At 34.9% G+C, this 26,779-nt stretch overlaps 1 protein-coding gene across 5 annotated transcripts in view; it reads right to left on the minus strand.

Moving 5' to 3' along the window:
- LOC123708119 (GATA-binding factor C-like) overlaps positions 1-26,779 on the minus strand; it is an 81,224-nt gene that overhangs the window by 41,110 nt on the left and 13,335 nt on the right. For 4 of the 5 annotated variants that reach the window (XM_045658639.1, XM_045658638.1, XM_045658636.1 and 1 more), the window contains exon 3: positions 9,991-10,512. In XM_045658639.1, coding sequence (XP_045514595.1) covers positions 9,991-10,512 — 522 coding nt within the window. The remainder of the gene's footprint in view (positions 1-9,990; positions 10,513-26,779) is intronic. The other variant, XM_045658640.1, reaches the window with a different exon arrangement.

The following is a 26,779-nucleotide window of genomic DNA, read 5'->3' on the forward strand; positions in this document are numbered from 1 at the left end:
TTAAATGACTTAAAGCATGCAACATACACTACAACAAACATCATTAAAATATCCCGCAACCAGCTTAATTATTAAAAAATAATTAATAGGAGAAAGCAAGACAAGTTTCACTCGTGAAAACAAAATATATCAAGATTTTTTTTACACGCAAGGAAAATTTAGTTAACGATATTATTGGTGGTCATGCAAACTGTTTAGATTAAAAAAAATCCATATAAATTACGTATTCAACTACTTAGTTCTATTTCAACATCTAAAATAATGTCCATATAAATATTTCTAGATTAAAAAACGTTGCAAAAAACTGTTAGCAACAAATATAATCAGAGCGCATCGCGTTTAAATTACTATACACATGCTAATATGCCGTCTAATTGTATTATAATCGCGGTTTTAAACAATTTCTACGAAGCTCTACATCTCAACCATTAAGCTGTACAAGTATAAAATTGTTTAAAAGAAATTTTCATACATGCGAACAAGAAAAACCCTCAAGATGAGTTGTCCCCTGGGAGAGTATTTCAATTAATGTCGATTGTAATTACGATCGATTCGCGGGTCTTTGCTTTATTTTCAGTGCGCTGAGTAATTACTCGCTACTAAAGTTGTTACCAGAAGGATGCACTCGCTCACACACGGGATGCGGTGCACCGCCCACAATTTCTCTAAACCCGATTACAATATTGATGATTTACAGAGGTCGAATATAAAATCTAATCTCGTTACCTTAGCATCCTTTAAAGGTTCCCACAAAAACGTTAAACGATAAATTCAATTTGAGTCGGGAGAAATTTCGATATATATTTCGCTACATTAAACATTTTATCGTTAAATTAATTTGACAGAAGGACCATTTTAATTAGCTCAATATTTTTTCACTCACATTTTATAAGGGAATTTTATTTTACATGTCAAAGACAACTTTTGGCCCGCGAACTGGCCACATTCTTATACGACGAGTTTATTGCCCCACAGATAGTATCTCGTATTGGTATATATCTATATCATAATAACACATATCTCCATCTGTGTTCGATTATCCAAGTTCCCAGATATACACCGCGATGCGCTGAATAAATAATGATGGCCGCGCAAGGATTTAACGAGAAGGTGAAAGTGATAGTCTCATAGAAAAAACTCTGGATACCAATGTTCAAGAGCTTTAGGCACTTCGGCCGTTCATCTTTTTTTGTACATAAAACCAGATCACAACCAGCAATTAAATCTCCCGAGCTTTATCGAAAACTTATTGCGATCGAACCGACAACTCAGTTTTTGGGTTAACCCTTTTATTTTTTAATATTACTCCGATAAAACCTGTAATTTGCCTCGAAGTTTCTAATAAATAAACAACAATAGCGATTATTATGAAAAAATAACAGGATATTAGCCGGGAGTATGAATGTTTATAGTGACTCTTTCGGACTACAATAACATCTCTATCGGAGAGCGTTTGTGAAAGTTGCCGCGGGTTAGTACATGATTTACAACCAGGAACCACAAAACAAAATTATACGTATCATAAGGGATTTTTAATTGCTAGAAGGAAAACAGACGTTACAATTGTAAAAAAGAATTCATAATTCAGCTATCGAGTAATCTCTGAACGTGATTTTGAGGTGAAATAAAGATATGTTTAAGTGCGCATAACGGTGCCTGTCCGGCTAGAGATAAACCACTCCTGTGCACAAGTGAGATTTGAACGAAAAATTCCAGTGTTTGTACAAAATTAGAATGCGGCTCGCTCTTTATTGCCTGGAGTGACGCGCGGTCGTGACGCGGCCGGCTACGTGACCGCGATAAAAGATTTTCATCTGCCATATTTACGTTGCCGAGTGGGCGGTTTTTATATTTCGAGAGTCTCAAGCACACTCCTGCCCTGAGCGCAAAACTTTTCACACGCCCCTTGTGCGTGGGGAAAATAGATTGACATTTCATGTATTCGACTGACGGTGCAAGCTCAAGTGTCAGTGGCTTTGTCACGATTATCACGCTTATCTGTCTATCTTTAATAATATTTGCTAGTGTAGAGTAGAACGTGTTGACATTATCCTTTCAATCTATGTCTACCAAAATGTAATAGCAACATTTGTAGTACAACATACTATGAGCGGCGTAGTACTATCATCTTTTTAATACGTGAAACGCTAAGTTCTCATAAAAATATGTTTTCATAAGTTGTTAAAGGACCATTCTCCCATCTACCGTGACGTGGTCAGCTCATCAACACGAAGGCTATTTTGCATACAAACCATTAAATCATTGCTCAAACTTATTCTTTGTTGCGCCACAGAGGCTGTTATTACGCCTTAATTATACACCTGTATGCAAATAGAAACTGGAAGCTAATCTCGAGTACTGTTTTCACTCAGGGTAAGATAAAATCAATGAGAGATTTTGCACAATATATAAAAAATAATTGTACTAGGCTTTTAGATTGGATTGGACAGGTTCTCCGAGTCGTGACTAACTGAGACTATGTCACTAATACGTCTTTAACTAATTCCAGATAAGTCTGGACACTGAATCTTAGTTACCAAACATTTTTCTATCTCAGTTATGTCGGCGAATATATAACCCTCACTGTTCAATATACAATTATTTTTTAAACGATCGGCATGAAACGGGCAGTCATCGCAACTCATGAACACCTATTTTAGTGCGTTGCCGGCTTTTAAGTATACTCTTTAAACAATTGGAAGGCGATATTTTTTACTCTAGTAAAAGGTACGGCTAATTCACCATTCTAGAAGGAAAATCTTATATGATTAAAATTATTTTTGTTGTTTAAATATCTTAAGATAAAAAAACAAAGGCAAGTTTTAGTTAAAAACACCAGCAAAATTTACGAATGCAGCAATCAGCAATGACTTCTTTAACATTAACATTGACACCGGTAAACGACGATAGTTCTATGCATGTGTGTACTGCAGTGAAGGAATGAAGTCATTTTTCACGGCGCCTGCGCTGGCAGCCATTCATATTTGCATTGGTTATTACGATACGGACAGATAATTATGTTTGACGGCGAAACAACGAACAGTTGCAATGAACTCACTGTAATTATACACGATACATGTACTTAATGAGTACATTGTATTTTATGGCATTATTTCACTTGAATATTGATTGATACGTAGATTTTAAATACGTCTGGTTATAGAAAATACAATACAATCAGAGATCGTTAAAGGTTACCTGTCAGTTACGGACTATCACCAAAACCTCTCGCAGGCAAACAAGAGCCTCCAGAAAAAAAGCTTAAAAAGTATAACTTAGATTTTTTCCTAATTTGTTTAAATGTTTTTTTAATTAAACTATTCAATGAATTTCCGTCGGTGTATGCAAATGTTGCAATTGTATCCCACAATGTCTGCGCCAGAGCGTGACGCTACACAATCGCTGCCAGGAAAAATATTCATTATCATGTAAAAAAACAATGCAATATATTTTTTTATACGCCGGTGACCACTAGTACAATAAAACCGCTTTAAGTCTATTAACGACCCTGAGGTCAATTGTATGTGCAATTAACACTTACTTGTACGGTCGGAAGCGTCAAAATAGGTGCGTGTACCCAAAAAAGTTTTTTTCCTAACTCAATTCAAGTCTGCAAATCCTATCATCATACTTTTAACACGATTATTATTGTAATATCTTAGAGGCTGTTTCAGCGCAGAGGAATCAGTCACCCACGTAGTCCTGGAATGCGAGGCTGTGGCTAATCAACGTACAAAAATCCTCGGAACAGTGAGGTCGCTCCGCGAAGCCTGTGAAGTGCCCGGGAGACTTCTGTGCTTCTGGAAGGAGTTGGGCTGGCTAAATTAGCCAGGGCTTCTACGCACAACGGACCGACTACGTGTCTAAGTGCGGAAATTGAGTCCACCTACCTACCTACCTACTACCTACCTACCTACCTACTATTGTAATATCTTGTGTTGGTCTATTGGGTTCAGAGACTCTCATCCCTGAAGTCGTAGACACGATCCCCGGCTGTGCACCAATGGACTTTCTATGTGTGCCTTTAAGCGTCGCTCGTACGGTGAAGGAGAACATCGTGAGGAAAACTTAGACCCAAAACATTTACGGCGTCTGTCATTCACAGAAGGATGATCACCTACTTGCCTATTAAATTGACAAATGATCATGAAACAGATACAGAAATCTGAGGCCCAGACCTAAAAAAGTTTTATTGATTGATTGATTATTATTAATAAATAAAATATTGACAACAATACTTCAAGGCTTCAAATATCTGAACATTGTATGTAATTATAAGTACTAAAGTCTACGCTTAGCTCAACTGATTTTGATTTTGTGCTATTGGTGATTCAGACTACTTCTCTATAGCCAAAGTTACATGCCAGAATATCTATCTGTCCATATATGACTCCTAAAACTCTCTTAGCACAGTTTGGGACTAACCGTAGTCAAACGATATTAAATTTTGCATAATTAACTGGAACGAAACTGCTTTATAAATTATACTTTGTATGAATAAAACATAGTACATTTATACTCTAACATAGCCTAGCTCTCAACACTAACATAAAACAATATTTTCTATAAAAAATAATATACAAACAGAACTCATTCCTACTGCTCATCAGGCCGTAGCGGACATGAGGAAATTAAAACATCTGCATACTAATTTGATATCTATTACAATACAAAAAGGGTCATTGTTGTATGAATTTTTTTTATATAAAATTGGTATAGCGCTTGGTTACACTAATTGTTTGCGCTTTCTTAGAAACATCTTGCAACGTGCCCAGCATAGAAATAACCATGATTGGCGATAACACATAGACTAATGACTCATGGGCCCTCGGATTAAAGCCATAACATTCAAAAGTGAATTCAGTTCCGTGAGATACATTGCATTTGAATTACTGTCGAAACATTGGAATTGTAGATTAAATTAAATGCCATTTTAGTGAACGTAAGCATTGTTTTAGAAAGTACAAACATTGGTATAATTTGCTGTACTTTAGAAATTTACGATTATTGAAGTATTGTCCGGTATTGAATTGAGTTTATGATAGTTAGATGTTGGTAGTATGGGAGTAATATTTCCAAACGTTAATTTTTACATTAAGAATATGATTCTTTTAAAATTCTTCTTCATGGTTTTAAAATAAGAACATAAACATTATATCAATTAAAAACGATATTTAACTTCGAAAGAGGTTTTATAGGTGAAAATACTCCTTGATGGAAGCAATATTATGTTAATGCGCTGTGCCCGGATGTGGCCCATTCCATTGTGAGACTGACCTCGTAACCATGTGCTAAACAAGCAGATTCAGATGAAAATAACGCTTTTAAATCCTTAATAAACGATTGCAACTGTATACTCTAGCTATTGATTCAGTAACGGGTCACGGACGAAGCCTTTGTTGTATGCAGCGTTTTTAAGTAATTCATTTAGATTCTATCTTTGTTCTAAATTTATTGGATAATATGTTAGTTAGTTTTAAGAATACCGATACAGTTGTTGGAGTGTGCCTTCTTAATGAGGCTTTACTTGGGACCAAGTACGAGTAGTGTAGTTTCTGCGGTTTGAATCTAAATAACATCTTACTCAAACTCAAAATAACGTTATTCATATAGGTAACCAAGTAAACTTATGAACGTCAACGGAAAAAATGTTAAATTGATTCTAAATTTACATTTACTACCAGTACGCAAGTCACGGGCAAGTAGAGCAGGCAAAAAGAACTGGCAAGGAACTATCCGCCAAGTTTTGAGTCACACAAATATAACATTTATTTGTAGTTACTGTTAATGACTCTCTCAATGGTAATGTATAGGATTCTCGGCAGAACAACAATTGTTTCGATGTTATAAGCTTCAAAACATACGAAATGATTCAATAGAAGCTCACGGTAAAGTTGTTACTATTGCAAATAATAATAAAAAATATATATATTCTCAAGTAAAACGAGTAGTATGGCGATATCCTGCTGAGCTTACGAAGCTTCGGTGAACGTCACCTTGAACCGACGGTAAGGTCGCTAGCGGAATTCTAAGTAAACCAATTCATTTACATATCAGAATAGAAAATATTAATAAAAGAATTGGTCAAACATTTGTAGCATTGCTTTAATTTTGTTGAAAATGAATTCTGTGTCTATAAAAGCTTATAAACAAAAACTTGACAAACTTTGTGCGTATTTCTCATAAAATGTAAATAGGGGTATCTCATTAATTGTTCAATGTATACATAATATAACTGATTTACGCTGCATGTAAAGGTCAAATATATGGAGTGATTTAAAACTTTAAACCAGTGGCGCTACAACCTTCTAGGTTGGGTATCAGAATTATCTAACCTAATAGGCAAGTAGGTAGACCGCCATCGATTTTTTAGGTCTAATGCAAGCCGGTTTCCTCACGATATTTCCTCTACCATTCGAGTGAATGTTAAATGCGCACATAGACGGAAAGTTCATTGGTGCAAAGCCGGGGAACCTATGACCTCAGGGATAAGAGTCGTACGCTGAAGCCATTAGGCTAACACTGCTCTGTCTGATATAAATATACCCTTGTAAAACATGTGGACTGAAAAGAATATTTTGCCATCTTCATATCAGTTCGACTTTGAAAGCGAAATAAGTTAGCTCTTAGCCCTAAATTTAATAAAATATAAAAATATACTTCTTTGTCTGAAGTCGGTTAAGAAACTATTAATAACGTGATATACAATTATCAATTAACGTCTACTAGTTTTTTCTGTAAACGTGTTTCTACTAAGTAAGCGTCTTATAAATTGGTAAACGCTTTATTCCTCAGGGGGAAACGTTTTTGCTCAACACATGTAATTGTAATTGAAAATGTCTGGATTATTAATTAAATTCTAAAAAAAGCTACTATTATTATAAGTGTGCTTTCTTAAAGCACCTTACTTAGATAAGAATTTACTTTATAAATTTTAATATTTATTTAATATATTCGCATTATAAACTCTATCATTCCAATCTATATTTTTCTTTATTTTTGAATGTGAACCTATATTAATGGTTTTGTTTAATTTTTTATTATCTCTAAAGTTTTGTATTATCTATTCGTGTATGTCAAGTTTGCTATACGTGCTTGTCACATTAATAATTGTACATAGTGGTTATTTTACCAATGTTTCAAGCTTTTTCAATAAAAAAGGACATTCGTTCTTGTCTAAATGTGTATTTCATATTACATTTGAATTAGTTTTGGTAATAATAATTAAAAAATATATGTCGTGAATAAAATTCCTTCCTAAATCGATTGATAATAACAACGTAATAGCTCCACCGTTCTTGGGATATGATTTACGAGCCTAGTATTAACTAATAAGTTCGCAATGAAATAGCGAGCAAATATAAAAAAAGTAGAGTTTCCGCTGGTTATCAGGCGAATATATCTATAACTTTTATAACACCTCATCCAATAGCTTTGACAGGCTGTCTCATAGTTCAGTTTTTCTTCAGCAATTAAAGCCAGTTTTTTCAATACATCGCCAATTACCGCTCTGAGAAATTCCTACGACTATTAGATCCGCTCTCGTGGGATACTTATGTAATAATTTTTATGATACATTATATAAATTGCAACAATGTAAAATGGATCGTCTTTTGTTTAAAGACAATTTTGTGAAAACGCGACCTACTTGCTATTATTATAATAATAATAACAATTATAATATAGCCTTTATAATCCGAAACTCTATGATCTGTGATCTTTGATATATTTTCACTACAGTGTATCTCGAAATTCGCTGTGCCACTTGGCAGAATCCTCCTCTAACGCTTTCCATTTTTCTCTATCTTTTGCGACTCTTCTCAAGTAGCTGTTAATTTGAGTACGTCCTCCCATCTTTTGCGTTCACGGTCTCTTCTTCGTTTTCCGTCTCTAGGATACCATTCCGTTAATATTTTGCTCCAATTTTCCTGGGGCTCCTTAGCATATGAACTCCATTTCATTCGGTCTATCTTAGAATGTGTGTCATACCTTATGTCTGTGTTTCTTTGCTTGTCTTATTGACTTGATAATAGACACACAAGAATCAGTGTTTAATATACTAATATTTCTTCAGCGAAACCTTCCAACGAGGTATAGAACAGTGCGTATCTACTTATATATTATGAAAAGGACTATATTGTCTTTGTGGAAGTAAAAAAAAACTAATGTTCCATAGTAAAATAGGAACTAAACTAACAATTCCTAACAATACGCAAAAACAAATCCAGCCTCTGGACGTCATTGATATTTTGACTGTCGCTGAGTAGCTACATACAAAGGCATCGAAACCTTTTATTAAAAAAAGGATTTTGAACAATTTAGGTTTGAGTAATTCTCGCTTTATACATACCTAATTGCGAAAACGGCAAATGAACAATGGGCACTTTATGTTTTAAGGTCGTTGATATGTATAGCCTTAATTGTTATATGAATTATTTGAATAATGTTTTAAGATGCGGAAAAATAATCGTTATAATACGTAAGTACTTTTTGTAATTATTTTATTAATAGTGTGTTATTATTGTTATGGTAGAATAGATATGTGATGTGTGTGATGAAATAGGTAAGTTTCTTCTGTGTGTGTATTTTTTAAGGCAATCGTTTTTAATACTACATTACCTATAATGGAAAGTTATTTGTTCAATTAATATTTTACCTTTAGGTCCCAGTTGGCGGAAGTCGTTTTTTCATCTTAACAAAAGGTTTTTTATGATAGCTGTGTTCATGTTCTATCTAATTATTACATCGTATGTAATTTTTATTTGTGTGTTTAAATACGTACATATTGAAAGTGACTAAATATTTCAGATAAGTCAAAAACGATCTAATTTACTTAAGTAAATAAATTAGGTAAATTTCATCACGATTTCGAAAATAATAATAAAAAATTAAACTAGAAACCAACAATAGAATCAGCAATTAAGTAATGAGAAACTAAACTTTAGAAGTTCACATGTCACATTCAAACAATGCGCCCGCGCATAAATACGAAAAATACCGAATTAACTAAAGTAATTGCCTAAATTTTATCTAACTTTTTTATCTTTATTACTATGTTACATTATTATTAAGTAATCGCTGTATTTGTTATGAGAGTAACTAATTAAATGCGCGAAGGACATTGCAATCTCTATGTTTCCCATACAACAGTAATTTTGTATGAAGGACTGTGGTGTCTTTTTGGTATGCGTTGAGGACCAAGCTTATAATGAGAATCAGAGACAAGGCTTATCAATATGGCGAGAGAATATTGAGGTATTTGTTACCGCGGCTAATAAATGGACTACCTGGTCAGTTATTAGATAGCCTAACGTACAACAAAAGAAAGTTGGTAAACTACCAACAAGATTGCTAATGTTAAATCTATACAAAACCCAGCGGTTTTCTAATGTTAGATTTCATGATTTGTTTTCTGTAAAAGAAAAATAAAGTATGATTTACGTTTGTCAAAAATTATTTACCATAGGGCATATACTTAAAGCTGTCACAACTCTCAATATTACCAATAAACCATGGTATTTAATTCAAAAATAATGTTTGTCTGTAGTCCCACTATTTACTTTAATACTTGAAAACTAAACCTCTCACGTGTGATTCAATTCTTATAATACCAACACCTTATAAAACTACCCTCAACCGCAAGCCCTGAAATCGTAGTACGATATTAATTGGTTGTCATAGCAACGCATCCCAAACCATTCGGATTACTGCGTTGCTATGGTAACTTCATCGGTAAAACGATATGTTTAGTAAGAAGCGTTATTTAGCACCAGAACACCAGTGACAGTTAGTGAACACGTGACATTATCCCGGTGCATCATACGATTATCCAATCATCTTTATCATAAATGGCTGTGAGTAAGCTACTTGGGTTTTACTTCAACAAAGGGATGTGGATGTTCTCGAAGAATTTAATAGTTCTGATGTATCGGATAATCGTTTAGTAAGTGCGAGCGAGCGAGTGCATCGTGAGCATTCGCGCGAACTCACCAGCGCTCGTACGCGTCTTGTTCGGCCGCGGTTTGTTTTGCTGCTGCCCACTATACCCCTTCCCCTGGTAGTTGTAGTAGTCCGCGTTGTATTGCGCGTTGTACTCCCCAGAGGGCTGACTCTCCTGAGGACACGTGTCTGGCTGCGCACCTTCGCGTTGCTTCGACGGTGCGCCCATCATGGGCTTGACGTCACCGCACAGAGGAAGTTCCTGCTGCTGCTGCATGAACGCGACGCTCATGGCTGTAGCGTGGGCAACGGCCGCCTGGTAATCCTGCTGGCCGAGCGCCGCAGCCGCTACGGAGTCCGGCGTTGAGTCTTTAGGAGGGGTGGGAGGGAATGAAAAGAGGGGGTGAGGGTGTGGATGCTGTGCTGGGGAGAGGGGTTTCTCTGCGGCGCCATCCTGCTGGAAGCCGCTGCCCCATGCGCCACTTCCGAGTGCCTTGGAGTCCAGCCACGGATGCAGAGGCGTGTGGAAGTGCGGCCTGCACACTTGACCACTACCACTACCTAATGTCCGACCTAGAAAAGATATTTTAATTAGTCAATACATGGTCGTTATGCATACATCATTTGGACTATTTAATTCATTTAATAAGAGGTAGTACCTAGGTACTTCAACTAAGACTCGCAGGCATTTTTTTTTTCTAGAAATACCACTATAATGCATCTTCTATTTAAAAAAATGCATTGCAGTACAGTAAAATGAGATTTTAGAACGTCGGGATTTTGTCTTTTCAAGCTGTTTAGTTTCTTAGACACGACTTTGTTTTAGGACAGTTTAAATTGTTGAACTATTTGACAATGGTTAACAAGGTGTTTGAAAGTTTTAAATATCTTAACAAGGGCTAATGAGATCTAATTAGAGAGATAGAAAATAGGATAGTATTGTCTCCAACAATTCTCAAGAGATAATGAAGATTTTCAAAATTATATTTTAATAAATTGTAATGGGTATTAGATAAAACTGTGAAAGAAATGTCAAGTCATACCGCGGCATTAACAAAGCCTCTATTTTCTCAAATGCGGCAACAAAGGGCAATTAAGACGGAAGTTTCGTTAATTTAATAACTACTCTGTGAGTCTAATTATATACATTAGTTTTAGTAGTACAGTAGTTTATACGTTTACGTTTTACAGCTACATAAAATATAGATTTCCATATTACTGTAATACTAGAGCGAAAAACTTGAATGTAAATATTGCGTCTTATAGGTACAATTTTACTCGACTATTATTAATGTGTGGCTTAGTTGTACGAACCTGGAGGTCTCTGATACGATTCCACAGAAACTATAGTTAGATAAAGATGTTATATAAAGGTAAAGAGAGGCAATGTATCATATAGTCACTGTACCCTTCAACTCAAATTGTTGTTTCGTCGGAACCACTAAACTACAACAAAAATCTCTTATATTCGTTTTCAAAGTTAAATTCACATCAATGATTTCAAGTAGGTCTATTAAAGAATTACTTTTGAAAGTCAAAATTTGATAAAAATATTTTTACAAAAAATTACTGTAGTTGCCCCTTACAAAACGTTGTTTCATAGGGAGAAGAGTGTGAAAGAAACTCCACTACTACTCTTTTAAAATCAATGGCGCTACAACCTTTTTAGGTTTAGGCCTCAGATTTCTGTATCTGTTTCATCTGCATTTGTTGCTCTAATAGTCAAGCTTCTGTGCCTGACCGCACGCCGTTGACTTTTGGATTAAGGCAAGACGGTTTCCTCTAGATGTTTTCCTTCACCGTTCGTTCGTACACATCTGGGGATTAAACCTACGACCTCAAGGATGCGAGTCGCACGCTGAAGCCACTAGGCCAACACTCTTCGATGTTCTTTTAAAATAGTTTTCACAATATTTTGTATACATTGATTTAATAATTATATGTGATTAACAGTGGTCTATGATCTAACAACCTAAAAAATACAAGTAATTAACTTAATATACATTCGTATCAATATAAATAAATAATAGATAATAAATATTCCGCTTTTAATATCAACGTAATTAAAATATTGAAGAACGTCAATCAATTTTACTTACTAAATGCACCGCACAGCAAAATATGATTCAGCAAATAATTTGTACGACAGCTAGCATATGTACATTAACTCCCCTTTCAATTCACAATTATTATTTAAAACACCAACATATGTGCTGTGTGACGATTGGTTAGGTTTACGAAGGGTAGGTCCCTTGCACTACGGGTTACTAGTTATATTTGTAATTGTGGGTAAAATTCAATAAAGAATAATATATAAGTGAATTGTGGTTTATATTTGGCAATCTGTTGTTAGAGCAGTGTTTAGTTAGTTTCAGGAACCACTGATTCTAATCTAGGCCTTATTTTGTGTTGGATATTCTATCGAATGTATATATATTTTATGTAAAGTCTAAATATAATATGAAAAACTTTAGTTAAAAGTCATATCAATTTATAATGGCATAATTCTTTTGTGTAATAATAATAAATACACAACATTCACAGTAAAAAAGGCTTATTTTTTATTTGCAATTTGATTGATATAAAAAAATTGTTACCTTAACAATATTGTCATACTATCTATAATAATATAGATCTGTTATAATAATAAAAGCATACAAAAATAAGCAAACAGTAGTTTTTACCCTTGCCCGCATCGATCCTACCCAGGTGTTGATCTGACCGGGAGATAAGTGATATTTATCAGTGCACCCGGTACGGTAACTGGGCTCAAAATTCATTAGTGAATGTGTTTACAATACTTAATGAGATTGAGCTTAAAGCTCAGCCTAAGTTACGATTTTAACATACGGAAGTGTTACTTAGCGCTTGGCCTCGCCACTAGATGTACGAAAAGACGACTAAAAGATCTCTCTAAAGTATTTTTTCTAAGTATACGTTTTGAATTCGGTTCATATATTCCAAATAAATAAATAATACGTAATAACATTGAGCTTAAAGCTCAGCCTAAGTTACGATTTTAACATACGTATGTTTCACTTAGCGCTCAGCCTCGATACAGAACCTAAGACCGATTATCTATCTAAATCCGATAAACTAATTATCGTAGTCGAAATATTCAACTAAGGCGTTCTAAATTAAACGCATTACAAGCTTTATTATACGAATTAAAATATCACATCAAAATCCAAACCCTTTCCCCTGGGACTCTCTTAAATCTGCTGACACGAAAACAATAATTGCAGACATAGGCCGCACAACGTTTTGACATCGACGACCGGCAGCCGCCCTTCGTTCACAATACCACTACTGATGGTACGATAGCGTATGAATAATTCTCCTTATCGCACCATCTAGCCACATGGCCTACCTGCCCCCTACCATGATCGCTGCGACGTCAAATAATGCGACACTTTAATAATAGATTTTAAAACAGCGTGAATCATTTTCTCTCAAAGTAATAGATTACTTACACAACTGTTGACATATACACAATAGTATTAATGCAATAAATGTAGATTTACTGCCTCAATTAGTGCCTTAACAACTAAGTAACTAAATAATATATATTAAATAGTACTATTCCAAGCAGGACTGTGAAGGTAGAGTTCTCTTGTTCCGTTGGCCAAGGCTCTCTAGAGTCGCAATCGTATCGCTAACTTTGATATTATAAGATATCGTGGTACGGGGTGAGCTTTTTATTCATTAGCGCACAAGTTTAGGCTATTGTGTTATATAGAATATTGATTGTATTGAATTATAAATCCATTCTTGTTAGGTACAGGACAACCTTCGATTAAAAGATATACATAATACAATTACATAGAATACTTACGTTCTACGAAATGACTGGGAATTTGTGTTTCTATATTACTTTAGAATATTACATTGTTTTGACAAACACGATGGCCTAAACACCTTAAGTAGATATTGTAATAATGGACTGTTAACCAAGAAACAATTTTCTATACATATTGATGTTAAAATTAATTTACATTTCGACGATAACGGACATCGTGTGATTAAATAAACAATTCTGTATATAAATAAACAAAATCAAATCATAAACCAATCAAAGCGGCTTCTCAGAGCAGACAAAGCACCGGAATCGAACCCCAACCCCTGCATATGTCCGCTCCGGCAGATGCAACCAGAGATGTTATCAGGAAACGCCGCTGGGTGGTGCAAGTGCTGCATAAATGTAACGGTTTTACAGCCCTTAAAAACCTTAACAAGCTCGCTAATTTTAAACTTAAATTATAAAGAATAATATTTGTTTATATTGTATCGTAGATCTTCATTTTGACCCAGTCCTTGCCATAGTTTTTATAAATTAACAGTTTATTATTACAACAGTCAATTGAGGCGTATCCTAATTGTTTTATTTTCACATAAATAAATAAATCTAAATATTACCTTGAAGATTTCAACGGCAATTTTGTATGGACCGAGTTGTTTTTGGTGTTTTAAGCTTATGAGTGTCAGCACGATTCTTAGCACTAAATCTATGTCGAGAGGACGTTAAGAAAAACAACACGATAATTAAGTTAAAGAACAATTGGCGGTAACATTTATACAATACGGTGGTTTTCTTATATAACATATCACGTTTTTATTCTGTAAAATAAATAAATAAAAATATTACTACTATTAGTTGTGCTCCTAGCTTTTTTAAGGCTTGGAGATCAGACGTCATAATTTCGCCATTTATTAAGTAAATTTATTCAATATTATGTTTTAGGAGCTAATAAATTAAGGGTTATAAAGCATAATACACCCATATCAACAAAACAGGCTTTATAAAAGCGTCAAAGCTGTACCTAAGTGCATTTACAAAACACAACCTCCAAAGCATTCAAATTCGTATATCGTACAAATAAGTCTTCATGCTATATTATTCCTTGGACATATAGTATTTAGGTTTATTATACTATGTTATAATACGTGCTCATCACTGACCCTTATGTCCTATGTTTTAGACATTATTTCAGCGTGAAATATCCGACGTGTTAACGAATGATAAATGTAGGCGTTCATATCGTTTATCGGATCTCGCCGTTCGCACGCCGAATTAATTTTAATTTATTGATCGCTCGTTGTACAGTTTAAGGTAGTATCAAAGTATCAACAAAGGATTCCATATCGACAGTATAAGAACATTGTTATCAGTGAAGAGAATTTCTGTTTTTAAAACATTTCATATCCTCAACTAAGGAAGATCCAAGAGTCTTTTCTCAAACTTCGATTTTGTTCCCTTTGCATTGAAGATTTAAGTTGGCGCTTGGTACCAGTGACCCCAGGGCTGGTGCTTCCCTCAACAAATAAGTATCGCAATTCAGCGAGAAAATGCTGCCAGTGTTAAAGGTACACTGTCACAGGGAACAAAGTTTTTTTATTATATAGTAATATAGGTTAAGAATATTATAAATACTGTATATTTGTGTGTTAACAATAAATAAATTACGTACTAAATAAAAATGTAAGAAGATCTTACAAGACGTTGCTAATTAAATAGCATTTATTTATTTATAAAAGCTTGCCAAAACTCAGCAGACATTGGTACAAAAAAATTAAATACTAACGAAAAATCGATTTCAAAGTATATGGGCAGCATCTATGGATATCCAGACCTTAGACGTTTATCAGAATGCTGCAATGCAATCTGGATATTCTATACATTTAAACTCAAAAATGATTCCTTAAACACATAAGACTTTTAAATGGGAAAAAATTTAGTGTTTATCCTGATTTATATTGAGTGCTTTTAATACTAATAGAAGCTTATTAATGAATCTAGGTATAATTGATGTACGAATACTATTTTGTATTGATAATATAACCGTATTTATTATGCCGTACGAGTTGCAGGAAGTTTTGCATGCAAACAAACCGTCCGTCCATATTTAGCATCGGTACAAAAATGTATAAAAGCAGTTTCCGAATCAATATGCATAAATCATATTAATTAATAACGTGGGAATATTATGTGCAAAGTAAATTAAGTATATATTATAAGTTATCGAAAAGTTCTAACTCTATTTAAATTTCACCACCTATTCGGCACCGATTTATTGGTTTTAAGACATGCCAATTTCCTCAGCATGTTTAAGATCGCGTTTCCATTAAGGGTTTAAACTTAATACCTTTTCAGGCCACTAGGCCAACACTGCTCTGTCAGAGCAAGTTCCACATAAACCTTCGCGAAAGTCATTTAATTATATTTTGACGATCTGATTATAATAATGTACTTTGTTTAATTATAAGCAATCTTGGAGCTATTATAAAAAGAAAACACTTAGTCAATATACAAAGCCAAAATAGATAACATTGTTGTGATAAAATGTACGAAACGGAAAACATATCAATTAAGTAAATGAATAGATAAAAAAAATTTCATGGCAGTCCACTTAGACCTATTGCACAATGAATTAACAAGACATCGTCATGCCACACATGAAGTCTATATTACCTATTCATTATTCGATCCAATGCGACGTCCTTCTAATTCCTATAAGTGACCAAAATATGTTTTACGATCAACTAGCTGCGTTACGAATGGTTAATTGTGAACGCGGGCGGGCAGTGTCATGTTCTGTTATTGGATTATAATACTTTTATATTACATTTCTTATTATAGGACTACTGCATTGTGAGACTTGAATAATAATTAGCTGGACGGATTATGGAGGGATTAATCGAGTATGTTATAGATTAAATTGAATGCTGTGAAGATATGCAGCTGGTTCGCGAGTTTGCGTCAGTAAACTTAGACATATGCTAAATATAAAACTGGTGTATTTTAGTATTAATCGTTAGTCCTCTTGGATATTAATTTACTAAGCCAAAGTATGTGCGTATTGTTAGAAAGATTCATACATATAATATTATATCCAACGATAGCTAGGCAGGAAGCCAAGACACTTTTTGGGACGTAGAGCCAGTAAGTAAGTATTGTATGTTATTGTTAGACCTTACTTTTTAAGCGACTACTACGACTACTAACTATTAAAATTAAGGCTTTAAACTAAAGTTTAATAGAGTAAAGTATTTTTATTTATTTCATTATTACATAGTCTGAGATTCATTTGTTATATATAATCGAAGAGGAAGTTTCTATGTATATTTATACGTAAGCATATAAGGCGATTAAGCACTAATTAATTCTGAAGTCATTAATATTATGGAATGAGGAATATTAAGAAATAGCTTATATAGACAATACAAGCAACAGGTCGACAGTACGGGATTACTAAAGCTTCTTTTATTTCACCGCCAGTAACGAACGATGATGGAGCATTCTGGTATTTTACAAGGTCTAAAATTTCATCATGTACTATCAAAACCAGCAGTTCCTTAGAAACAAAGAAACCTCTTCAGCTTTGTATCGTTAGTACATATAAAATAAATCAGTGACACCACAGCTTTTTTCGGTATGGGCCTCAGATTTTTGTATCTGTTTTATGAACATTTGTTCATCTAATAGGCGAGTAAGTGCCTTCTGTGCCTGACGCACGCCGTCTAAGGCAAGCCGGTTTCGAGCGAAGAACGTCCATTGGTGCACAGCCGGGGATCGAATCTACGACCTTGAGGACGAGAGTTGCACGCTAAAGCCACTTAGCCAACACTGCTCGTACTCGTCGTTAATACATATAGGCAGCCAATTTATTATACTATCAATTTACTTTCTATAACTCCACAAATTCGCTACCAAAACTTTGATTAGATTTACTGTCAATTATAGGATCGTCTACGTGGGTGTCTCAAAAAGATTTATAGCCTTCATGCGTTTATAAACTTCTCATAAAAACTATAACCAGTGCCTAAGAATATGAATTGTGAAGGTTCCCGCGGCGATTGTTTTGTATTGGCAAGAAACTGGTTTCGATAGGTTCCTATGTCGTTTGACTATAGCCTTATTATCAATGTTGTACCTTTACAAGATATTTAGAATACAGAACGTATTACACTGTTTATTACTCCGAAATAGCTTTTAAATCATATAAAATTAAGTATTTTACGATACTTTGTTTATTTTGAATTAGTTAAAGTATCGTCTCATTTATTTATAGTAACATTGGATGAAGACAAAATTCTTAGGTCATAAATATGTTTGTGAACAAGGGGATTAGAATTTAGAATGAAATGGGATCCATAAATAGAAGATTTCATACAATGTTTGTATAAAAAAAATCAGTTGCGATACAACCCTATTAACTGAGCCTCGGATTTCTGAGATTCTCAATTGTGAGATTGTCCGACTCCTGTGCCTGACACACAACGTGGACTTTTTGGGTCTAAGTCAATGTTACTAGACGAATAAACTGAACATGCAGCTAGATAATTTGACGATATATTTGGGTGCATCGGACAACGAACATTTCTTTGCATACAAGGCATGTAATCCCAAAGTCTGCGCACTGCATACGAAATGCCAGAACCGGGGGTGGGACATTGTATTTTTATTTTCTTACGAACCCATCACTTCTCATTAAGTGGCGTTTGGAGAATATTTTAACATCACTAATGTCCGGACACGATTTTTATTGTTATTGCATTTTAATAAAAATTTCATTGTTTGACGGCCCGTCGATACCTTTTTATTCTGAGTAAGGAAGGAAGTGGTCATTTGAGGTTGAATAATTCAGGTTTAATTTTTTTAGTTTACCAATCCGTTCAAATCCAAATATTTACTATAAAACTTCAAACTATTGAATCTTATGCTATGCTTAGATGATGGTGTGATTTTATGAAGTCCTGAATTATAAACCCAGATAACGATGGTGACGTTATATATGGTTATAACCAGGAAAATCGGGATTCGATTTCCGATTACATAACCACTTAAAATTAAACACTTCTTGTGGTATTGGTATGTTAAGGTACTTTTTTATATTATGGAATAACTCAATAGCTAATAACTCGAATCTAACCGCAAAGAAAAAGCTCGACAGAATTCGAATTAGCTTTCAAAAGTTTAACCACGAAAGCTAAGGTTACAATTAAAACGTTCGACCGAGTTTATAGATCCGTAAAAATCTATCGAGCACTCGGATATGTCACGGTACACTTGTGATTCACATCAAACACGCCGCTCCTTGCTATGCCGGCGGCGTATGCGCAGCCTCTAGAAAATTTCCACTACACTTGCTGTGACAGTCAGATGCTACCTTAACCTATTTGAACTTGATTTCTATAACCAATGGTGTTTTCTTTTTCTTTATAATCCTAATTATAATTTTATTAAGTTATTTGATTGGCAATAAAATTAACTTTGCAAATTATTCATCAGAGCTCATTGAGAGCTCGTTATACAACTTATCTACATTCCGAACGTTATGTAATATTCATTATAAACAACTGTTTCGTCGCTTAGGTACATAGGTGTTTAACTCCAAGATCAAACAAGCTTAAAATTTAGTTAAACTGAACTTTGTATATTGACGACAATTACGTATTACAAAAAGACAAGGGCGCTACAACCATTTTAGATAATCAATGTAATGGTCAAGTAGGTGTCAAATTTTTGGGTCTAAGACATGCCGGTTCCTCATGATATTTTCCTTCACCGTACGTCTTTTGGTGCACAGCCGGGGCTCGAACGACCTCAGGGATGAATGTCACACACTCATCAACTAGCCCAATTCTGCACCGCAAGAATTACCATACTTAATTTACAGTTAAAATCAAATGTGCAAAACTATACCTTTAAACATTTTCATTCTAAAAGAGTCATAAATCGAAATTATAACGTAAATTGTAACTCGATTTATCGATTCCGATTGCGTTAATCAAAGGGCATTGTTACGCCACAACCACTTTTGAATGTAATTAATAACAATGACAAATTCACAATTCGACAATTATATATTTTTTTAATGTGTTTTATATTAATCATTATCCAATTGCTCATGATGTTTACGCTGTGATGGATAATATAAGTAAGTAATTAGTTAAAACAACGCTGTTTTTTTCGCCTTTATTTCCTTAATCAAATCTTTTACATTGTATGAAGCTATAAGAATATTAACCTTATGTAGGTTAATATTAGTAATAAAAATAAGAAAAATTAAAAGTGTAAAAATAATTCAAATTCTACTATCTCTATAAGTAAATGTCGAGGCTATTCAACTCCTTGATACAACGGGCCTAGTGAGAAGACTGAGAAGAACAAAACCATTTGAACTAGTAAATTAGTGTTAGTGCAAAAAATAGAACACAAGAACAGAATGTATTCCCTTTAATAGAGACTGTGATTAGTGTTGTTGGACACTTTATTTTAAATATCCTTTTTTTATTAAATTAGGTTAGCTTTAAATTACTTTTTAGTATTAAGTTGTGCTAGATCGTAAAGTTCCGTGATGTCTTGGTTAAGTCACAAGTTAAAAAACTAATTAAATCCAGTTTAAATCATTGTGTAACAAACAAGATACATACAAATTCAGTTTAATTGAATCCAGTATGAAACTGTATATTGTCATTCGTATTTTTCCCCGATACCGTAATACGAAGGTCACGATCGCTTATATAATCCGCTGCTCACCGGCGCCGTCATTATAGGCATTATACGTCCCAGCCATTGTCAAGATTGTGGGGTCAGAAAGACCCGCGAACGTTAACCGACTAGATACGTAATTTCGCTATAACCCTATAAATCGCTTGTAAAACAATTACTTGCCTTGTTGAAGAGCCAAGATTACGTTTAATGATAGAAAACGTGATCGAACCGCAGTTATTAATTATGGAAATTACGACTACTCATGCAGTACCTAATATGTTAGATATTGTTATCACGTCAAGGTCATGTTAGACAATCGAGTATAATCCTTAATACTGTTCTAATAATCCCATAATATAAAGGGTGCCTTGTAATACGAAATAGGGATAATTGAAATTGACCAGTTAACCAGTGTTGGCCTAGTGGTTTTTGGGTGCGGATCTCATCTCTGAGGTCGTAGGTTCGACTTGGTCTATATGTGGATTTAACATTCGCTCGAACGGCGTAACCGGCTTGCCTTAGACTCAAAAAGTTTACCGCGTGCGTCAGGCACAGAAGGCTGATCGCCTATTAGCCTATTAGGGATCAAATTATCATGAAACAGATATATGAAGTCCAGACCTTTTTTTTACCTATCTGATGTATATTGGTAGAAAAAACGTAAACGGCTACTGAGTCTAAATTAAACTAAATATACGACCCCACTGTGACAATCAAATAATCTTTGACTATAATCTTAAAAGAACTACTTGTTATTTCTGAACAAGTGTGCCAACACTAATCATGGCTATTGAGAGCGCACGAGACTCGAACCAATGATTATCACTACAAACAGCATTGTACTGATTCTAGGTCTGTATTAACAATTCACTATAATTCCATAAAACTGGATCCAGGATTAAATCCTCAGTATTGTTCCTTATTAATATATAAAACTTGTAATATCAGTAGACAAAGTATGAGAGTACAATTTTTATGACTCAAAACTTGACGATTAAAAAGTGTGGCGGAGAGTTTCTTGCCTGCTCTACGCCCTTGACTTGTACAATTCAGATTCAATTTAACATATTTTTGATGACGTTCATAATTTTACTTGGTCAACAAAGTTATTATGAGGTTGAGTAACGGTAATGGTCTGCTAATGGGAGAAATCGTAATTATAAATAGATATCATATATATAACTAACATATAGATAACTTATATTTTTCATAATATATAATAAATTAATTGAATATGTACACGATTAGTTAAACTCCCTCAGCAACGTAAATCGATACGAGGTAGAAGAGCGATTGCGTGGCAAACTCAACAAAGAAAGACAAATGTGATAGTTCCTATACAAAGCTACGAATGGACACTTCCATTCTTTACGAGGGGCTGGTAATGAGTTTACGTAAACTCAAGCTGGTAGCGACGTAACAACGAAGTATAAATCATGGCGCAGCAGGAAATCATTCATCCTCAGTAATGTGCTGCGAAAATAGCCTTCCAGCGGACTCGCGACGCTAACGCCCTCTACCCTAAATGTTTTAAACTAGGAATTATAGCGTAATGAAAGCATTTATTTTATTTCTTGGCTGAGCGATTTATGCAAGGTGTGAGACAGTACGCCGGCGTACGAATTCCGCGAATTGCAACACTATTTATTCATTATATTAATAGTGCTTAAGCGTTATCTATAAATTTAAATTGTAATGTCGTTTATCTTTTATAATTAAAAGTCGACCGGATAGCCAGGTTCATCGTCGCATTTTTATCATAGCTTCTGCTTATATTGTCTTAAACCGCACGGCAATGACAAATCGTGACATAACCACCGACTCATCCACAAAACGTTATTAACAAACTTACACGATCCCTGATGAATTACTGCCATTCGAAATTGACCTTTACTACCGAGGACTTTGCGCTATTTGAACGTTCCAGCCGGCAAAACGTATGTTGGGATTTGATACACGAATTCACTCGGGTCGACCGCTTCTCTACCTTCATCCATCAAGCTCTCGGCGAATCACCTTCACCGTGGCAATCGACCGGAAACAAGCGGAGACCCGCAACAGCCTCCAAATTGGAAGGGACTTCATAAATAACAATGTAAACACAACTATCAATCTTGTTAAAAAAACATCATTCTTTTGTTATTAATTAAATTTTAAATTCCTAAAATTGATGATTTGAAATGTGTTGTCGCGAGGAAGGCTTTTATTGCTTTAAATGTAAACCTTAAGGTTATTAACACAAAAGCCATGTATTACTCACCGAACCGGATCGTATTGGCATAATAAACGTGCTATATTTTTTCATTCGTGTTCTATAAAGACGATTACATCAACTATTTCGCTTCCGACTTGTGTCGTGTTTGCAGGATAAAATAGGGTTTATCTGTCCTTTTCGCACTCGGCGTGAAAGTAATTTCTATCTCTGTCATAGAAACATTTGAATATTAACATCAATATTTGGAAGCAATCAATCAGAGTTAATCACGCGAAAGATATAAAAGTAAAATGAATACATTAAGTACAGAGTGACCGGCGTTTGTGCATCGAACCGAATATGGGTAAGTTTTTTCCCTAACAATAATGACCGATTAGAAAAAGTTACTGGGAAGCTTTGTTCGGGGTATTAAGTATATTGTAGTGACGTAAGCAACTTTGATAATTAGCTTTTAATAAGAGGGGTCGGAAGGCCAATATTGATTAACGTTTTTACAACAATCGATTCTTATACGGTTTACAAGCTAGTTAGGAAATAAATCATGATGTAAAGAAAAAAAAAACACTTTAATATACAATAAAAAAGGATTTTTTTCTTAAAACTGCGGATTCCCTGTGTCGTGAGCAAGGCTCTTCCATTTGACATATAACATAAATTCTACATTTTATAATGAAACTATTGGCCGAAGAAAGTACGTTTTTGGGTAGCTTATAAGTAGGTTTGCGTTGTTGTCGGTGTATCCAAAAAGTCTATTAAAGTTTTATTGTTCAATTTTTAAGATTTGTAGCGAAATTTCATATATGAAATTTTTTCATCTATGCCATTTCTATTATATATAATAGAAATGGCATAGATGAAAAGCTCGGAAAGCTCTGTTTACATACATAAAATGCTTATTCAATACAATCATTTTCAATAGTATGAACATGACATATGTTGCTTAATTTCAGTTAAGGACCAGTGAAAAATATTATTATTTATAATTAACTTATGAAAGTTTTAAACTTCTGGTTCGTTTGAGTTTTGCATTTGGGAAAGCCCTAACAGCATACAGACGGTAATAGCGGGAAGGCTGGGCTGCATGGGCCCATATCTATTCAAACAAATCTGTGATTTTGTTGCGGTGATGAGTGCGGTGCGGATTTTATAATTTCATGGTTGAATATACATTAAAGCTAACCTACTAATATAATATTAAGGACAATATTGTAACTAACAAAATAGCATTTATAGTCTTGTCTGCTTAAATATTTTATTATTAATTGAAAGCTTACGTATTAGAACACTTAACCCAAAATTGAAAGTTCTAAATACAAATTAAAAGCGTGCTTCTAATTAACCTGAATCGCATTTTTCCCTTTACAATAGTGTTATTCAGGTTAACAGTGAACTTCGTGCTTAGAAGCAGTATCGATCGGCATCCAACAAACGAGCCAATTAAAAGTAACTATTTTCTATTCGTGAATCGATTTTTATACGTTTACTTTTGTATTGCAATGTTTACTTAGTGAGTCCATATTTACCGAAAAACCTTACAGCTCACTTAATACGAAAATATTTTTTTAAATTTACAAACTAAACAGATACAAGAATGTGTGCAGGGTGTGGGTGAAGGCTGTCTTATATTCTTCATTTATATTATGTCTGATTTAAGGATATCTTTATTGGAAGTTGCGAGAGAAATTTTACGTCTAGCGTTAAAAATCCTATACTAGAACAATACCATTTTTGTACTGTTATTGTGGTGCAATAATAAGTAGTTGTCATGTGTGGCATGTCAGTGTTGTCAATGTATAATTATGCACATATATACTGTAAACAAAGATATATATAATACTTTTTATACATCCTCTTTTGCGTATCTACACTATATAGCAGCACAGTCAAATAAATCAGTGGACCAACAATCTTTTTAGGTCTGAGCAACAGATTTATCTATCTGTTGTATTATCATTTGTCTAATAGGCAAGTAGGTGATCAGCCTCCTGTGCCTGACACACGCCGTCGCCTTTCTGGGTCTAGGGCAAGCCGGTTTCCTCATATTTTCCTTCACCGTTCAAGCACTTTAATTGTGCACATAGAATGAAATTCTATTCCAGTCGGGGATAAAACGTACGACCAGAAACAAGAGTTGCATGCTGAATATAGGCCAATACTGCTTTTTGCACAAGCAGACACAAAGCAAGGCTACAGTGTACCGGCTTTGAAGAAGAAGAAAATCCACTAAACCCAAATATATCTAAGCTGAACTAACAATTTTGAAATTAGGGTATATAATATCATGGCATGATCTTAATAACTCAATACAGGTCAACGTAAAGTTTGTGAATTGCCGTAGGGCTACCGTGGTATGGGGCGTATTCTGCAATAACTGATGCAATTATGTTGCCTATCGTTAGAGCTTTGTAAGTAAAAGCTTTTTGTTACTTGACGCCTTAATCGTTGAAGGTTTTGGTGTTTTATGTTACATACATCGTCTAGCAGATGATTAAAAAATTAATTAATGGCGCTACAACCTTTTTTAGGTCTGGGCCTCAGATTTCTGTATATGTTTCATGATCATTTTTTAATCGAATAGGCAAGTAGGTGATCAGCCTTCTGTGCCTGACGCATGCCGTCGACTTTTTGGGTCTAACGCAAGCCGGTTTCCTCAGGATGATTTCCTTCACCGTTCGAGCTTATGTTAAATGCTGCACAGCCGGGGCTCGAACCTACGACCTCAGGGATGAGAATCGCACGCTGAAGCCACTTTTTTTTATTTTTTTTATGAAGGAGGTAAAAATGCACAACTGCAGGCCCGCGAGCGCATGCAGTCGCTATCGTGGGGATGGTTAACTCTTATCCCTCTGCTAATCAGAGGGGAGAAACCCGACCCACTAAAATTTCCTCCTGAGCCCTCCATATAGCCTGCTATGCCGGACACATTCATTCTGAATGAATGACATCTGGTACCGCATTGAGTCCCCCGGGGGTCGCACTAGGCATTCAACCCAGGGAAAAAGGAATGTTGAATTACTGACCACTTGTAATTTCCATCCTCGGCCTAGAACGTATTGCTACATTCTAAACCTACACAGTCTCCCTTCTATAGTTCGCACTGCATACTATAGAAATTCGACCGTGCCCTCCATGTACGGTTTAAGCACCCGCCCGGTACCGTACAACCCTACCAAAGGCCGAGAACAAATTTAAAACTTGCACTCGAACCGGGAATCGAACCCAGTACCCCTCACCACAGCAGTCACATACAAAGACCGCTAGGCTATGAGGCCCTTACGCTGAAGCCACTAGGCCAACCCACCTCAGCAGGGATTCATCAGCTGCTAGCAGATGATTAGTATCAGATATAATCAGTAACGAAATTCACTAGTATTATTTATAAAGTGAAAATAGCCCACTCACATTGTCCATTGTGATGACAGATGGGTCAAAAAAGCCCTTACTTGAGATTGATTAGCTCCAGTTCAAAAAATTTGTATAACTCAAAAATTAGCTATTAAAACGAGTGGCGGAGAGTTTCTTCTTACCCGCTCTAGGCTCTTGACTTGCGAGCTGGTAGTAAATGTAAATTAAGAATGAATTTAACATCTTTTCTGTTGACGTTCATAAGTGTAAGTTTACCTATATGAATAAAGTTATTTTGAGTTTGAGTTTGAAGAATTTGGCGGAGACCTTCTCTCCGTCGGAGGTGGTGTACGAAGCTTAAATAAAATGACATGGACTTAATGTAATCCTGATTATGTAGTTCTCGTATAAAGGCCCTTTTTTACTTAATAATTATAGTAACCACGTAAAAAAACTTCAGGCTTAATAGTATAGACCGAGTATGGGTGAAATTGTCTAGAGGCGTTTAAAAAATGACAATCGCCTACCGGAGGAACAAGTATGCCGTTGCGTCATCCAAGACAGCAACCGAACGTGTGGTAAATGTATTGTGACGGCCAATAAACGCCCGCTCTAATGAATAACGGACTGACTTAATTAATCTTGAATGTTTTTTTACCGATTTAGAATCCCGCGAATCTCGAATGGATAAAAAAGTTATATCATTCAACATTGGTCTTTAATATTTATGCGTTTAACATTCCATAGTGTTAGAATTTAATTAAGTCGACTTTGGTGGTTGGAGT

Source organism: Pieris brassicae, chromosome 4 (assembly GCF_905147105.1).
Source record: "Pieris brassicae chromosome 4, ilPieBrab1.1, whole genome shotgun sequence".
Classification (NCBI taxonomy): Eukaryota; Metazoa; Arthropoda; class Insecta; order Lepidoptera; family Pieridae; genus Pieris; species Pieris brassicae.